General features: G+C 46.7%; 1 protein-coding gene across 4 annotated transcripts in view; it reads right to left on the bottom strand.

Annotated features, from left to right (window-relative positions):
• The window catches only part of GRIPAP1 (GRIP1 associated protein 1), a 76,486-nt gene extending 58,831 nt beyond the window's left edge, over positions 1 to 17,655 (bottom strand). Inside the window, exons 1-11 of one of the 4 annotated variants that reach the window (XR_011318025.1) lie at positions 17,506 to 17,634; positions 12,905 to 12,971; positions 8,669 to 8,730; positions 8,173 to 8,199; positions 7,698 to 7,805; positions 7,472 to 7,616; positions 2,156 to 2,295; positions 2,028 to 2,076; positions 897 to 967; positions 730 to 765; positions 304 to 335 (exon numbers count right to left, since the gene is read on the bottom strand). Coding sequence is in view for 2 of the 4 variants with exons in the window: in XM_069747938.1 (XP_069604039.1) it covers positions 304 to 335; positions 730 to 765; positions 897 to 967; positions 2,028 to 2,076; positions 2,156 to 2,295; positions 7,472 to 7,616; positions 7,698 to 7,805; positions 8,173 to 8,199; positions 8,669 to 8,730; positions 12,905 to 12,971; positions 17,506 to 17,547 (779 nt within the window). In the remaining 2 variants the exon portion in view is untranslated. Of the gene's footprint in view, positions 1 to 303; positions 336 to 729; positions 766 to 896; positions 968 to 2,027; positions 2,077 to 2,155; positions 2,296 to 7,471; positions 7,617 to 7,697; positions 7,806 to 8,172; positions 8,200 to 8,668; positions 8,731 to 12,904; positions 12,972 to 17,505 lie in introns of all 4 variants that reach the window. The other 3 variants (XR_011318024.1, XM_069747938.1, XM_069747939.1) reach the window with 3 other exon arrangements.
• Between the last annotated feature and the right edge of the window lie 522 nt (positions 17,656 to 18,177).

Raw genomic sequence — 18,177 nt, forward strand, 5'->3', positions numbered from 1 at the left:
AGCTGCGTTTTCCCTGACTTGTGGCAGGTTTGGCAGTAATACGTGGTGTCCTATAACTCCTGAGCCGGTCTACACTTCTTGCTGTGGTTCATGCTGCAGGGAGCAGATCATGTCGCCCCCTTTCATGCTGCACAGGTTCCCAGATGATCTTTTATTTAGGATTATCAGGAGCCTCATGTTTGATCCAATGAACATTTCACTACGTCTTCAGAATAAGAACCACCCTGCCGTACCGCAGCATCCGTACCGCAGCATCCCTACCGCAGCGTTCTGCACCCTCCTTTGTACCAACCAGTCTCTCACCTGTCATGTTTCTTCTTTAACTTTTCAGAAATCTATCACAGTAAAAAAGGAAAAATCCTTATTAGTATCAGATAACAGAATGGCTGGATTATAAGATCTGTGCAATCATTGGATGTGGGAACATCTGCAGTTTTATCATCCACTTCCTCAGTTTTCAAAACTTTTTGCTGTCAGTGTTCAGACCTGATAAAGGGGCACAAATCTCTAATCTTTACACTTTGCTGCAGTGTATGAGCGCAGGCCAGCAGTCCGAAGCCCAGGCCGCTCAGCTCACAGAGGACTGTCTGGATACAAGTGCAGTTAACCCTCACCTGGCTGATGTGCTAGGTCTATACAAGTTTGAGCTTGACAGCAAGCAGAGATCTTGCAAATGGGGATGAATTGAAACACATAGCGTGATAGAGAAGTGCAGAACCTGGGTCGTACCTTTGTGCTTTCCTCTTGCAGTTTGGAGAGCTCTCCCTGCACATAAAAAAGGAGAACATTTGTGCCAGATCCCTGCCCTGGATCATGTAAGACCAGCAGAGATCGATTGGTATAATGCAGAGGATCTACCCACATAAGACCCTACTCCCAATGGCCACAGTACCGACCTGTAGTGCGCTTATTTTGTCTCTCAGCAGTTTGTTCTCTTCCGTCTGGGTCGCCAGTTTCAGTGTTACACCTGAAGAAATAGAGAAAGTACTCAGGCTGTGCTCCATGCTTTACACTGCAGCTCCCATCTACTAGGGAACAAATCAGGGCCTCCTCCTATATATAGGAGACTGAAATGGTCTTACATCCTCCTCCAGGTAGGACACTACGCTGCACAATGACGGTACTTAAAGGTACTCTGTCACCTGAATTTGGAGGGAACAATCTTCAGCCATAGCGGCGGGGTTTTCGGGTGTTTGATTCACCCTTTCCTTACCCTCTGGCTGCATGCTGGCTGCAATATTGGATTGAAGTTCATTCTCTGTCCTCCGTAGTACATGCCTGCACAAGGTGCAATCTTGCCTTGCGCAGGCGTGTACTATGGAGGACAGAGAATGAACTTCAATCCAATATTGCAGCCAGCGGGTAAGGAAAGGGTGAATCAAACACCCGAAAACCCCGCCTCTATGGCTGAAGATTGTTCCCTCCAAATTCAGGTGACAGAGTCCCTTTAACACTGCAGCGCTGCTTGTTGGGACTGATTGCTGTGTAGAAGCACAAGCTCACAGAATTGTTTAAAACTGATGCTTGGAGCCGCAGCTTAAAGGGATTGTCCTGTTCTAAAGATTTTTTTTTTTCCAATTATCACAGGGATGTAAAAAAAGAAAAATAACCTGAGCTTTCACTAACACTCCTGGTGTACAGTGCTTCCTTGCCTTTGTTGATGGGCTGCAGCGGTGAGGTAACGTTTACAGTGCTGCAGCCAATCACTGACCTGAAAACTTGTGCTGTCTACATTGGCAGGACAGCTGGTCTCAGTGATTGACGTGGCGTCACCCATGCAGCCGTCAGACCAAAGCAGCGCTGGATCCCGGGAGGGTGAGTAAAGCTCAGTTCGGACCCCTGAAATGGGTCAGCCCCTGTAAAGACCACTGCAATGGATGATCACTGGCTACACTTGCCGCTTTTGTACGAGATATGGACATGGCATGCCCGATTCTTTCTCCGCGTGGGGATAAGCAGCGTCATAGGTGCCTGGCTCTCTCCCTCTCACATGTGGGGGCTGACCTCAGTGATGGCGGCCCACTCACCTTGCAGATTATCCTCCCTTGGCTCCCAGCTGCTGGACTGCTCGCCGTCCTATAAGAGACAACAGGTCACAAGAGCCGCATCCCTATATACAGCGCACCACTACTGACGCCGGCGCAGTGCAGACCACCTGCTGTCCAGGGCTCTGTCCGTCTGTCTGTACATCCTGCGACCCGCTCTCCAGACCTGCACCTGAGCTGCGAAGACCACTGGCTGGCGTTTCGTGGCTCTTCAGTGATGCCATTTCCTTCTCATGTCGTTCCTGAATGGCTGCAAAGCAGAAATCACCCCAATAAATGGACATACAGGAAAGCAGCAGGTGTGAACTGTAGCCAGGTAGTAAATGGGAGTTGTATCCGCTCCCGGAAAACTGGGTATGTATCTGCTGATGTAGCTGTGCTATTAACCCCTTCATGACCCAGCCTATTTTGACCTTAAAGACCTTGCCGTTTTTTGCAATTCTGACCAGTGTCCCTTTATGAGGTAATAACTCAGGAACGCTTCAACGGATCCTAGCGGTTCTGAGATTGTTTTTTCGTGACATATTGGGCTTCATGTTAGTGGTAAATTTAGGTCAATAAATTCTGCGTTTATTTGTGATAAAAACGGAAATTTGGCGAAAAGTTATGTGACACAAAATAGTTAATAAATAACATTTCCCACATGTATACTTTACATCAGCACAATTTTGGAAACAATTTTTTTTTCTTGCTAGGAAGTTATAAGGGTTAACATTTGACCAGCGATTTCTCATTTTTACAACGAAATTTACAAAACCATTTTTTTTAGGGACCACCTCACATTTGAAGTCAGTTTGAGGGGTCTATATGGCTGAAAATACCCAAAAGTGACACCATTCTAAAAACTGCACCCCTCAAGGTACTCAAAACCACATTCAAGAAGTTTATTAACCCTTCAGGTGCTTCACAGCAGCAGAAGCAACATGGAAGGAAAAAATGAACATTTAACTTTTTAGTCACAAAAATTATCTTTTAGCAACAATTTTTTTATTTTCCCAATGGTAAAAGGAGAAACTGAACCACGAAAGTTGTTTTCCAATTTGTCCTGAGTACGCCGATACCTCATATGTGGGGGTAAACCACTGTTTGGGCGCACGGCAGGGCTTGGAAGGGAAGGAGCGCCATTTGACTTTTTGAATGAAAAATTGGCTCCACTCTTTAGCGGACACCATGTCACGTTTGGAGAGCCCCCGTGTGCCTAAAAATTGGAGCACCCCCACAAGTGACCCCATTTTGGAAACTAGACGCCCCAAGGAACTTATCTAGATGCATAGTGAGCACTTTGAACCCCCAGGTGCTTCACAAATTGATCCGTAAAAATGAAAAAGTACTTTTTTTTCACATAAAAATTCTTTTAGCCTCAATTTTTTAATTTTCACATGGGCAACAGGATAAAATGGATCCTAAAATTTGTTGGGCAATTTCTCCTGAGTACACCAATACCTCACATGTGGGGGTAAACCACTGTTTGGGCACATGGTAAGGCTCGGAAGGGAAGGAGCGCCATTTGACTTTTTAAATGAAAAATTATCTCCATCACCATGTCGCGTTTGGAGAGACCCTGTGTGCCTAAACATTGGAGCTCCCCCACAAGTGACCCCATTTTGGAAACTAGACCCCCCAAGGATCTTATCTAGATGCCTAGTGAGCACTTTAAACCCTCAGGTGCTTCACAAATTGCTCTGTAAAAATGAAAAAGTACTTTTTTTTCACAAAAAAATTCTTCGCCTCAATTTTTTCATTTTCACATGGGCAATAGGATAAAATGGATCATAAAATTTGTTGGGCAATTTCTCCCGAGTACGACGATACCTCATATGTGGGGGTAAACCACTGTTTGGGCACTCGGCAGGGCTCGGAAGGGAAGGCGCGCCATTTGACTATTTGAATGGAAAATTAGCTCCAATTGTTAGCGGACACCATGTCGCGTTTGGAGAGCCCCTGTGTGCCTAAACATTGGAGCTCCCCCACAAGTGACCCCATTTTGGAAACTAGACCCCCCAAGGAACTTATCTAGATGCATATTGAGCACTTTAAAACCCCAGGTTCTTCACAGAAGTTTATAACGCAGAGCCATGAAAATAAAAAACAATTTTTCTTTCCTCAAAAATGATTTTTTAGCCTGGAATTTCCTATTTTGCCAAGGGTAATAGGAGAAATTGGACCCCAAATGTTGTTGTCCAGTTTGTCCTGAGTACGCTGATACCCCATATGTGGGGGTAAACCACTGTTTGGGCGCACGGCAGGGCTCGGAAGGGAAGGCACGCCATTTGGCTTTTTAAATGGAAAATTAGCTCCAATCATTAGCGGACACCATGTCATGTTTGGAGAGCCCCTATGTGCCTAAACATTGGAGATCCCCCAGAAATGACCCCATTTTGGAAACTAGACCCCCAAAGGAACTAATCTAGATGTGTGGTGAGGACTTTGAACCCCCAAGTGCTTCACAGAAGTTTATAACGCAGAGCCATGAAAATAAAAAAAAAATATTTTCTCAAAAATGATCTTTTAGCCTGCAATTTTTTATTTTCCCAAGGGTAACAGGAGAAATTTGACCCCAAAAGTTGTTGTCCAGTTTCTCCTGAGTACGCTGATACCCCATACGTGGGGGTAAACCACTGTTTGGGCACATGCCGGGGCTCGGAAGTGAAGTAGTGACGTTTTGAAATGCAGACTTTGATGAAATGGTCTGCGGGCGTCACGTTGCGTTTGCAGAGCCCCTGGTGTGGCTAAACAGTAGAAACCCCCAACAAGTGACCCCATTTTGGAAACTAGACCCCGAAAGGAACTTATCTAGATGTGTGGTGAGCACTTTGAAGCCCCAAGTGCTTCATAGAAGTTTATAATGCAGAACCGTGAAAATAATAAATACGTTTTCTTTCCTCAAAAAAAATTATTAAGCCCAGAATTTTTTATTTTCCCAAGGGTTACAGGAGAAATTGGACCCCAAAAGTTGTTGTCCAGTTTCTCCTGAGTACTCTGATACCCCATGTGTGGGGGTAAACCACTGTTTGGGCACACGTCGGGGCTCAGAAGGGAAGTAGTGACTTTTGAAATGCAGACTTTGATGAAATGGTCTGGGGGCGTCACGTTGCGTTTGCAGAGCCCCTGGTGTGCCTAAACAGTAGAAACCCCCCTCAAGTGACCCCATTTTAGAAACTAGACCCCCCAAGGAACTTATCTAGATATGTGGTGAGCACTTTGAACCCCCAAGTGCTTCACAGACGTTTACAACGCAGAGCCGTGAAAATAAAAAATCATTTTTCTTTCCTCAAAAATGATGTTTTAGCAAGCATTTTTTTATTTTCACAAGGGTATCAGGAGAAATTGGACCCCAGTAATTGTTGCTCAGTTTATCCTGAGTATGCTGGTACCCCATATGTGGGGGTAAACCACTGTTTGGGCACACGTCGGGGCTCGGAATTGAGGGAGCACCATTTGACTTTTTGAATACGAGATTGGCTGGAATCAATGGTGGCGCCATGTTGCGTTTGGAGACCCCTGATGTGCCTAAACAGTGGTAACCCCTCAATTCTACCTCCAACACTAACCCCCCCACACCCCTAACCCTAATCCCAAATGTAGCCATAACCCTAATCACAACCCTAACCACAACCCTAATTCCAACCCTAACCCTAAGGCTATGTGCCCACGTTGCGGATTCGTGTGAGATTTTTCAGCATCATTTTTGAAAAATCCGTGGGTAAAAGGCACTGCGTTTTACCTGCGGATTTTCCGCGGATTTCCAGTGTTTTTTGTGCGGATTTCACCTGCGGATTCCTATTGAGGAACAGGTGTAAAACGCTGCGGAATCCGCACAAAGAATTGACATGCTGCGGAAAATACAACGCAGCGTTTCCGCGCGGTATTTTCCGCACCATGGGCACAGCGGATTTGGTTTTCCATGGTACTGTAAACCTGATGGAACACTGCTGCGAATCCGCAGCGGCCAATCCGCTGCGGATCCGCAGCCAAATCCGCACCGTGTGCACATAGCCTAATTCTAAAGGTATGTGCACACACTGCAGAAAACGCTCCGGATCCGCAGCAGTTTCCCATGAGTTTACAGTTCAATGTAAACCTATGGGAAACAAAAATCACTGTACACATGCTTCTTTCTGCGGATTCCGCAGCGGTTTTACAACTGCTCAAATAGAAAATCGCAGTTGTAAAACCGCAGTGAAATGCGCAGAAAAAACGCGGTAAATCCGCCATAAATCCGCAGCGGTTTAGCACTGCGGATTTATCAAATCCGCAGCGGAAAAATCCTCAGAGGACCAGAATACGTGTGCACATACCAAAACCCTAACCCTAGCCCTAACCCTACCCCTAACCCTAACCCTATTCTAACATTAGTGGAAAAAAAAAAATTATTTAGTTTTTTATTGTCCCTACCTATGGGGGTGACAAAGGGGGGGGGGTCATTTATTATTTTTTTTATTTTGATCACTGAGATATAATCTATCTCAGTGATCAAAATGCACTTTGGAGCGAATCTGCCGGCCGGCAGATTCGGCGGGCGCACTGCGCATGCGCCCGCCATTTTGGAAGATGGCGGCGCCCAGGGAGAAGACGGACGGACCCCGGCAGGATCGGTAAGTATGATGGGGTGTGGGGGGAGCACGGGGGGGGGGGGGGGGGGAGGGGGATCGGAGCATGGGCGGGTGGATCGGAGCGCGGGAGGGGTGGAACGGAGCACGGGGGGTGCATTGGAGCATCGGGGGGTGGATCGGACTGCAGGGGGGGTGGATCGGACTGCAGGGGGGGTGGATCGGAGTGCAGGGGGGGTGGTTGGAGCACGGGGGAGGGTGATTGGAGCACGGGGGGAGCGGACAAGAGCACGGGGGGAGCGGCGCACAGGACGGAGGGGAGCCGGAGCAGTGTACCCGACAGATCAGGGGGCTGGGGGGGCGATCGGTGGGGTGGGGTGGGGGCACATTAGTGTTTCCAGCCATGGCCGATGATATTGCAGCATCGGCCATGGCTGGATTGTAATATTTCACCCGTTATAATAGGTGAAATATTACAAATCGCTCTGATTGGCAGTTTCACTTTCAACAACCAATCAGAGCGATTGTAGCCACGGGGGGGGGGGGGGGGGGGCTAAACTACCACTCCCCCTGTCCCTGCTGATCGAGTGAAATGGGAGTTAACCCTTTCACCCGATCTGCAGGGACGCGATCTTTCCATGACGCCACATAGGCGTCATGGGTCGGATTGGCACCGACTTTCATGACGCCTACGTGGCGTCAAAGGTCGGGAAGGGGTTAATATTGTCACACAGACATGTGAATGGCAAATCTACCCAATGAATCAGGGGTTGTACGGTGGATAGCCAGGCTGATCTGCCGTTCAGTATCTGGGCAAGCTGGGTGATAACCACCATATGACATAATGGCCCCAATCACTGAGGCTACGAGTCTTACATCCAATAGTCCTCTGTAGCGCCGTGTTCTCTGCCTGTAGTCTTCTCAGCTCGCCCTCTGCAGCTCCGGGGACGCCCCTCGCAGATGGACCCCCTTCCTTCAGCTGCTGGTTTTCGGTTTCCAGTTGCTCAATTTGGGAGCACAGCTGTGTACAAAGACATGAGTGAGCAAGCAGGCAGCAATAAACCCCACCCCAGAGCGGGCAGACCCCCTAACGCCTGGGTACCTTGGACAGCTCCTGCATTAAGGTGCTGTTCTGCAGCCTGAAGTCGTCCTCCTGACTGTGTAGTTTTCCTTGGAGCATTTCGTTCTCCCCCAATAACGCCTCCACCTCCTGCAGGAGAAGTAACACAGTAACTCACGACACCAGAAACCACATACCAATGAGATCCCAAAGGTGCCGCAATCCTTAGGTCCCCTCCTGCTTGTATTACCCAGATTGGAGAAGAATAAGTTCAGCTCTGAAGCACTGAATGCAGCACCTAATCCTGCTGTGTAAAGCCATTTATGAGAACGAGCTAAAGGGGCACAGATATTGTACATTGTTACACATATGTCCCCTTAATATTGCACTAGCCATGCAGCAATCAGACGAGACTGGAAGCCCCTGGAAGCTGCGCCACAGTAATAGCTTTATTGCAAGCTAACCGCCATATGCAAAGAATCAGAGGTCCTGCTTATTTCTGGGGGTCCCGTCTTACCTGGGCTTTCTTGCTTTTGCTGAGGGCCTGTGAATAAAGCAGAAAGTGATAAAAAACAGAACAGCACCAGAGCGACAAACACAAGACCAAGGGGAACGACGCAAAAGGGCACACGGCCTCCGCTGCGAGCAGATGGTTAAAGGGACGCTCCAGGGAAAACAAATATACAAGAAAACCCCACTGAGCCCCTCAGACATAGAAAAAGAGGAGATCTGTTAGAGGGATCTTCCTGCAGGAAAGGTCAATGTCTGATTGATGAGGGTCCTGCGTTTTGGAGAGCCACTGACACAGAATGCCTGTAGTGGTGGTCACACTGATGGCAGCAGGCGGTCAGCCTCAGGGGGGTAAGGAGACCCCTGTTCTCAGTACAGTAATGGTTCTTTCACTTTCCATAAATTCTCTGAGAAATGCTCCAGCTGGTTCCCACATTCACCATTTTTTCTCCTTCCCCCCCCCCCCGTGTTGTTAAATCCCCAGATGACAGTGGCGACCTCACCTTCTGGGCCTTCTGGTACTCCTTCTCCATGGACACATGTTTCTGACGCAGAGATGAGAGTTCTGGAAAAGTAGATGGTGTTACGGATATGACTGGCAGGTTATCGCGAACGGCACAGTAATGGGGTCCCCCAGCTAGATGTACAATGTAAAAGGGGCGGTGCAGCATCTTTTACTCTAGGTATCAGCTTGGCCCTCAGTTCAGTGGTCAGTCAGCCGTGGCTTCAAGGGACAAGGTGTCTGACCACCAAAGGCAGAGCCCAGCAGGCACCAATATGTCACACCTGATTCCGCTTGTGTTAGTGATCACATACAGTGGGTACGAAAAGTATTCAGACTCCTTTAAATTTTTCACTCTGTTTCATTGCAGCAATTTGGTAAATTCAAAAAAAGTTCATTTTTTTCACATTACTGTACACTCTGCACCCCATCTTGACTGAAACAAAACCAGAAATGTAGAGATTTTTGCAAATTTATTGAAAAAAAAACCCTGAAATATCACATGGTTATAAGTATTCAGACCCTTTGCTCAGACACTCCTATTTAAGTCACATGTTGTCCATTTCCTTGTGATCCTCCTTGATATAATAATAATAATAATAATAATTTTATTTATATAGCGCCAACATATTCCGCAGCGCTTTACAAATTATAGAGGGGACTTGATATGGTTCTGCTCCTTCATTGGAGTCCAGCTGTGTTTAGTTAAATTGATAGGACTTGATTTGGAAATAGACACACCTGTCTATATAAGCTCCACAGAAGAAAAACAGCAGCGGCAGCACTCACCGATATTGCAGTTGGAAAAACTTGTTTATTCAAGCATGTAGAAAATCTTCACGGTCCGGGAGGGTGGGAAGCTGACAGGAGTGTGAGGGGAGAGACGACGGCCGTTTCGCGCTGCACAAAGCGCTTCTACGGGTCCATATCCAAAAGGAAGTGACGCCAGGAGAAATAGAAGAGTCCAGATTAGACTCCTCCTGCGCCACATTCCGATTGGAAACAACACAGGTGCATGTGCATAAAATTAAAACCATTTAAAAACAACAGCAATAATAAACCAGCAGTAGGAAAGAATAGCCGGACATCGCACGAAGTCATTATCGGATTACAAAATTAGATATATACAACTGGCTCTAATTCATCCCCATCCATGAGTAAACGGTCACAAACAAGAAATATATACGTCGGGTAGCCGGTACACTTTACAGGCATAATGCACAGAAACTAATATCATATCAAATAAGGGGACAAGGATTACAAAGAGGCGCGGTACTAAATAACCGCAAAATAGCGCAACATGCCATACTAGTTCACAAGAACACTGACATGTCAACCCTATCATTCAGGCCCGCCGGGCCACTTGCCCGGGTCCGCAAAATCCACTTAACCTCTTTTCTAAGCAATAATTTATGCAAATCTCCCCCTTGTGTTGGCAATATCACTTTCTCAATACCTGCAAAGGTTAAAACCTCCGGATTCCCTTCATGAATTTCCCTGACATGACTTATTAGTCTAGGTACCCCTTTGCCCGAGAGTATAGACTTGAAATGCTCCCTAAACCGGATATACAATTTACGTATCGTCTTACCAATGTAGAACCTTCTGCACGGACAAAAGACCACATACACAACATATTCAGTTTTACATGAAATAAACTGTTGTACCACATGTGTAACCGGCCCAATACTCAAAGTGCGCCCCAAAAGATGATATTGGCAATAACGGCAATGGCCGCAACGATAATTACCTTTTAATACTGCCTGATCCAACCAATTGGTCTGTTGTTTAGTGATACGGTTACGGACCAAAGGATCTCTAATGCGTGTGCTACGCCTAGTGGAAATGAGTGGCCCCCCGGCTGCTCTACCCGCCAACTCCTTATCTCTTTCCAATATGTGCCAATGCCTCCTAATCACAGATCTAATCTCCTGGTCCATGGGACCATACTGGAAGCAAAAAGTAAACCGCTGCCTGGATGCATTAGATCATGAAGGGAATCCGGAGGTTTTAACCTTTGCAGGTATTGAGAAAGTGGTATTGCCAACACAAGGGGGAGATTTGCATAAATTATTGCTTAGAAAAGAGGCTAAGTGGATTTTGCGGACCCGGGCAAGTGGCCCGGCGGGCCTGAATGATAGGGTTGACATGTCAGTGTTCTTGTGAACTAGTATGGCATGTTGCGCTATTTTGCGGTTATTTAGTACCGCGCCTCTTTGTAATCCTTGTCCCCTTATTTGATATGATATTAGTTTCTGTGCATTATGCCTGTAAAGTGTACCGGCTACCCGACGTATATATTTCTTGTTTGTGACCGTTTACTCATGGATGGGGATGAATTAGAGCCAGTTGTATATATCTAGTTTTGTAATCCGATAATGACTTCGTGCGATGTCCGGCTATTCTTTCCTACTGCTGGTTTATTATTGCTGTTGTTTTTAAATGGTTTTAATTTTATGCACATGCACCTGTGTTGTTTCCAATCGGAATGTGGCGCAGGAGGAGTCTAATCTGGACTCTTCTATTTCTCCTGGCGTCACTTCCTTTTGGATATGGACCCGTAGAAGCGCTTTGTGCAGCGCAAAACGGCCGTCGTCTCTCCCCTCACACTCCTGTCAGCTTCCCACCCTCCCGGACCGTGAAGATTTTCTACATGCTTGAATAAACAAGTTTTTCCAACTGCAATATCGGTGAGTGCTGCCGCTGCTGTTTTTCTTCTGTGGAGCTGCAAGTTATTTATTTTTCTTCAAGCGAGCACCTCCGATCAGCATTCAGGGGATTTAACTGTTTAAGTACACGCTTATTTTTCCCTGCCTCGGCTGTGCTGCTCTGTAATATTTTTTTTTTTTTTTTAACCTGTCTATATAAGACCTCACAGCTCACAGCGCATGTCAGACCAAATGAGGATGATGAGGTCAAAGAAACTGGCCAAGGAGCTCATTAGACAGAATTGTGGCAAGGCACAGATCTGGCCAAGGTTACAACACAATTTCTGCAGTACTCAAGGTTCCTAAGAGCACAGTGGCCTCCATAATCCTTAAATGGAAGAGGTTTGGGGCCACCAGAAGTCTTCCTAGACCTGACCGTCCAGCCAAACTGAGCAATCATGGGAGAAGAGCCTTGGTGAGAGGTAAAGAAGAACCCCAAGATCACTGTGGCTGAGCTCCAGAGATGCAGTAGGGAGATGGGAGAAAGTTCCACAAAGTCAACTATCACTGCAGCCCTCCACCAGTCAGGCCTTTATGGCAGATTTATGGCAGAGTGGTCTGAAGGAAGCCTCTCCTCAGTGCAACACATATGAAAGCCTGCATAGAGTTTGCTAAAAAACACATGAAGGACTTCCAGACTATGAGAAATAAGATTCTCTGGTCTGATGAGATGAAGATAGACCTTTCTGGTGATAATTTTAAGCGGTATGTGTGGAGAAAACCAGGCACTGCTCATCACCTGCCCAATACAATCCCAACAGTGAAACATGGTGGTGGCAGCATCATGCTATGGGGATGTTTTTCAGCTGCAGGGACAGGAGGACTGGTTGTAATTGAAGGAAACATGATTGTGGCCAAGTACAGAGAGATCCTGGATGAAAACCTCTTCCAGAGTGTGGGACCTCAGACTTGGCCGAAGGTTCACCCTCCAACAAGACAATGACCTTAAGCACACAGCTAAAATAACAAAGGAGTGGCTTCACAACAACTCTGTGACCCTTCTTGACTGGCCCAGCCAGAGCCCTGACCTAAACCCAACTGAGCATCTCTGGAGAGACCGGAAAATGGCTGTCCACCAACGTTCACCATCCAACCTGACGGAACTGGAGAGGATCTGCAAGGAAGAATGGCAGAGGATCCCCAAATCCAGGGGTGAAAAACTTGTTACATCATTCCCAAGAAGACTCATGGCTGTACTAGCTCAGAAGGTGCTTCTACTCAATACTGAGCAAAGGGTCTGAATACTTATGGTCATGTGATAGTTCAGGTTTTATTTTTTAATAAATTTGCAAAAATGTCTACATTTCTGTTTTTTTTCAGTCAAGATGGGGTGCAGAGTGTACATTAATGAGAAAAAAAATGAACTTTTCTGAATTTACCAAATGGCTGCAATGAAACAAAAAGTGATAAACGTAAAGGGCTCTGAATACTTTCCGTTCCCACTGTATCTCTAAAGTTCTACAAGGACAATCCCTTTAAGAAAGACTGTACAGAAGGGAGCTCTCAGGGAGGATGGGGGTTATACTCACCCTGGCTGTTTTTCCGCAGGTTGTCAGACAGCTGGTAGTTCTGGGAGCGGAGCTCCAGGAGCTGAGCCTGTGATAGGAGAGAGACACATCATGTGATAGGGGGCAGGGAACGGCTGATAACAGGGAACAATAGCCTTGCTGCAGACGTTAGGTCTGTGGTCCCTGTAACTACAGCAGGCACTGACCTCGCAAACAAGGACTCCAGTCACACCGAGGGCCGCCGAGCACGGGATGCAGAACTAATGGTGCACATGTGACCTGGAAAGCACCGCTGCATGCTGGGAAATCACAGGAATGTGACCCTATGCCGGGGAAACGGGGCGACAACTGATCAACCAGCCATTACCACCGCCCTCAGGGTTGTCACCGAGCGCTCAATACACTGCTGCACGGGCGACAGGGCAGCCCCAGCCTGAAATACGGGGAGTCTGACCGCAGGCGACCACAGAGCTGACAATCTAATCACCCAAAACTCAGTGGTGACGGAGACGTTACAGCCAATGATACGGGCACTACCCAGCAGCAGGACAGCTATGGCTCCTCCCTGGGGTGTGCGACTCCCTGCACCCAACCTCATGCCACAATTACTAGAAAGAAGAAAAAAGGAATTGGTTCCAGCTCCAGAAATGCTTCAATAAAATTGGTACTTTATTATTCCATAGGTAAAAAAGCGCAGGCTATAAAGCTCTCCAGAGCACAACGAGAAACGAGCAACGCGTTTCGATCTATACAGATCTTTATCAGAGCTACAAATACGGGAACAAAATCACATTAAATAGCCACCACTAACCAATGAACAGACACAATCAAATCATGTGATATATACAAATTCTATGAATAAAAAACTCTAAACAAAACAATATACACAAAATATGCAATTAAAATCAAAACAAAAAAAGACAGACAGAACATGAATAATACAGCTCTAGATTAATCTGATATTAATAATGATACATCAATTCATTACGCCTATTCAAACCGGCTGGAAACCGCGTGTTTAAATGGTAAATCCAGAAGGCTTCACGCTTGAAAAGGGATCTCCTAATGTTCCCACCCCGTGGAGATTTATTGACTCGTTCTATGCCATAAGCACGGAAACATGTAGTGTTACCAGCATGCTGAGTCGCAAAATGTTTGGAAGCCGCAGACATTGTGCGATTTGAGACTCCCGTATGATTTATGTCATGCAAATGTTCATAAATTCGTGTCTTCAATTTGCGAGAAGTGCACCCAATGTAAGATAGTCGACATGAAGTGCAATCAATTTTATAAACTACAGACGTAGTATTACAATTGATATATTGTTTGATATTAAAACTTCTACAATCTGCAGAATCGCTAAAGGTTTTAGTGACATATGCATGAACACAGGTACTACATCTATTGCTACCACATTTATAGAAGCCTGTGACATCAAGCCATGTTTTATGTCTATTTTTGTCTGTGCAAAAAAGACTTGGCGAAATTCTATTGCCAATGGTTACAGCCCTCCTGGGTATTACATTAATGCCGGCTCTCAAAATCTCAGCTAAACTGTCATCTTCATATAGAATGGGCAAAAATGTATTCACAATACCCTTAATTAGATTGAATTGTGGACTGAATTGCAAGCACAAAAAAGGGTTCTTATAGGCATCCGCCGATGTCACCAAAGGCGGTGACAATGAATCCGATGTAATTAAATTTTTTCGTTCCTTGTGATCAACAATCCTACGTGCTCTATTTAATGTCCACTGGGGATAATTTCTGCGTTTTAATTTAGCTGATACCATATCAATTTTGTCTTTTAAAGCACAGTTTTTACTGCAGTTGCGTTTCACTCTAGTGAACTCACCAACAGGAATAGCTTGAATAGTATGTTTCGGATGACCACTACTAGTATGCAACGCAGTGTTGCCGCTAAGTGATTTATGGTGAGTTTTGGTCTCAATAAGTCGGTCAGCAATACCACTCAAATTCAAATTCAAAAAATTGATTTGGCTTTTGTCATGTCTGTACGTAAACTGGATATTATATCCATTTGAATTTAAATATTCAACAAAGGACGGTATGGCAGACACATCGGCGGCCCAAATAATCAGTAGGTCATCGATGTATCTGCCATACCACCCAATACAAGACAAAAAAGGATTATTATTATGGCATTTTGGGAACACAATTTTGTTTTTTCTGTCACTAATCCTTTTTTGCAGTAAAAACTGTGCTTTAAAAGCCAAGTCTTTTTTGCACAGACAAAAATAGACATAAAACATGGCTTGATGTCACAGGCTTCTATAAATGTGGTAGCAATAGATGTAGTACCTGTGTTCATGCATATGTCACTAAAACCTTTAGCGATTCTGCAGATTGTAGAAGTTTTAATATCAAACAATATATCAATTGTAATACTACGTCTGCAGTTTATAAAATTGATTGCACTTCATGTCGACTATCTTACATTGGGTGCACTTCTCGCAAATTGAAGACACGAATTTATGAACATTTGCATGACATAAATCATACGGGAGTCTCAAATCGCACAATGTCTGCGGCTTCCAAACATTTTGCGACTCAGCATGCTGGTAACACTACATGTTTCCGTGCTTATGGCATAGAACGAGTCAATAAATCTCCACGGGGTGGGAACATTAAGAGATCCCTTTTCAAGCGTGAAGCCTTCTGGATTTACCATTTAAACACGCGGTTTCCAGCCGGTTTGAATAGGCGTAATGAATTGATGTATCATTATTAATATCAGATTAATCTAGAGCTGTATTATTCATGTTCTGTCTTTTTTTGTTTTGATTTTAATTGCATATTTTGTGTATATTTAATTGTTTTGTTTAGAGTTTTTTTATTCATAGAATTTGTATATATCACATGATTTGATTGTGTCTGTTCATTGGTTAGTGGTGGCTATTTAATGTGATTTTGTTCCCGTATTTGTAGCTCTGATAAAGATCTGTATAGATCGAAACGCGTTGCTCGTTTCTCGTTGTGCTCTGGAGAGCTTTATAGCCTGCGCTTTTTTACCTATGGAATAATAAAGTACCAATTTTATTGAAGCATTTCTGGAGCTGGAACCAATTCCTTTTTTCTTCTTTCCTGTTGTTACTACGTGGATCAGCGTGGAGGTTCCGTGCACCTGCGGCTGCCTGGTGAGCTGGCTGTTATTGCCTTTCTCTTGTTGCCACAATTACTGACAGGGTAGCACAGGACGGCACCGACAGCGGGGTGAAAGGGCATCACTGATTGGTGACACCACAGCACACCTAGCATGTCTGACATCACCGACACCTGGCACACATGTCTGACATCACCGACACCTGGCACACATGTCTGACGTCACTGGCACCTGGCACACATGTCTGACATCACCGACTCCTGGCACACCTAGCATGTCTGACATCACCGACACCTGGCACACGTCCGACATCACTGGCACCTGGCACACATGTCTGACGTCACTGGCACACCTAGCATGTCTGACATCACCGACACCTGGCACACATGTCTGACGTCACCAGCACCTGGCACACATGTCTGATGTCACTGGCACCTGGCACACATGTCTGACGTCACCAGCACCTGGCACACATCTCTGATGTCACTGGCACCTGGCACACATGTCTGATGTCACCGGCACACATGTCTGATGTCACCGACACCTGGCACACATATCTGATGCCACTGGCACCTGGCACACATGTCTGATGTCACCGGCACCTGGCACACATGTCTGATGTCACCGGCACCTGGCACACATGTCTGATGTCACCGACACCTGGCACACATATCTGATGCCACTGGCACCTGGCACACATGTCTGATGTCACCGGCACCTGGCACACATGTCTGATGTCACCGGCACCTGGCACACATGTCTGATGTCACCGGCACCTGGCACACATGTCTGATGTCACCGGCACACGTCTGATGTCACCGGCACCTGGCACACATGTCTGATGTCACCGGCACACGTCTGGCTACGTTCACATTTGCGTTGTTGGGCGCAGCGTCGTCGACGCATCCGTCATGCGCCCCTATCTTTAACATGGGGGATGCATGGACATGCGCCGGTATGCGTTGTATTGCGTTTTACGATGCATGTGTCAATTTGACGCACCAGACAGGGCGCGGAGGACGCTACTTGTAGCGTTTTCCCTGCGCCAAAATTCATGAACATTACTAGTTTATGGCAACGCATGCGTCAAAAAATTTTGAGTTGTGTACATGCGTTGTTGGTTGCGTCGACGACGCTGCGCCCAACAACGCAAATGTGAACGTAGCCTCTGATGTCACTGGCACCCATGCCTGATTTCACCGGCACACATGTCTGATGTCATTGGCACACAAATCTGACATCACTGGCACCTGACACCGACAGATGACATCACTTGCACTGACTGGTGAGCGCTCAGCTCCAGCTCAGCACACAGTGACTGGCAGGCATCAGCTGATCCTCCACCTCCATTCATTCTGTGTGATGGAAAAACTAATGACATTCAGGACTGCGGCTCTTCACCAAAACCCTCCCTACCGCTCACACATGACGTCAGCGTGCTGTTTGTCATGACGTCACGCGTCAGTTGTCACCTGAGCAGGCCTCAGTGCAGCGTTACCTGCATCCGCTGGAACTCGTCCTCAGACAGAGCCTGCGCCATCTTCCTGTCACCCACTGTGGACACCGGCAAAGCACCCCCGCTTCCCTGTTCAATGGTATCGTCCAGCCACCACCATAGAGAGATGCCGACTACAGACAGGAACTGGGCGCAACCAAGGAGGCTGCAGCTGCTGGGTAGAGCGGCGGAGGGGCGAGCGCGCCATCTGCTGGTCGTGTATGGTAGTGTACTGTACAATAAATGTTTCTGAGTCTGACAATTCACTCACTGCCACATAATAGACCAGGACGGAGTGAGATCCGGAGCTGAGAGTCCGGCCCGGGAGCAGCGTGAGATCGGGAGCAGAGAGTCCGGCCCAGGAGCAGAGAGTCCGGCCCGGGAGCAGAGAGTCCGGCCCGGGAGCAGCATGAGATCGGGAGCAGAGAGTCCGGTCCGGGAGCAGCGTGAGATCGGGAGCAGAGAGTCCGGCCCGGGAGCGTCTTGTACAATAAATGTTTCTGAGTCTGACAATTCAGTCACTGCCACATAATAGACCAGGAGCGGAGTGAGATCCGGAGCCGAGAATCCGGACCGGGAACAGCGTGAGATCGGGAGCAGAGAGTCCGGCCCGGGAGCAGCGTGAGATCGGGAGCAGAGAGTCCGGCCCGGGAGCAGCATGAGATCGGGAGCAGC

The sequence above is a fragment of the Ranitomeya imitator genome, chromosome 2 (assembly GCF_032444005.1).
Source record: "Ranitomeya imitator isolate aRanImi1 chromosome 2, aRanImi1.pri, whole genome shotgun sequence".
Taxonomy (NCBI): domain Eukaryota; kingdom Metazoa; phylum Chordata; class Amphibia; order Anura; family Dendrobatidae; genus Ranitomeya; species Ranitomeya imitator.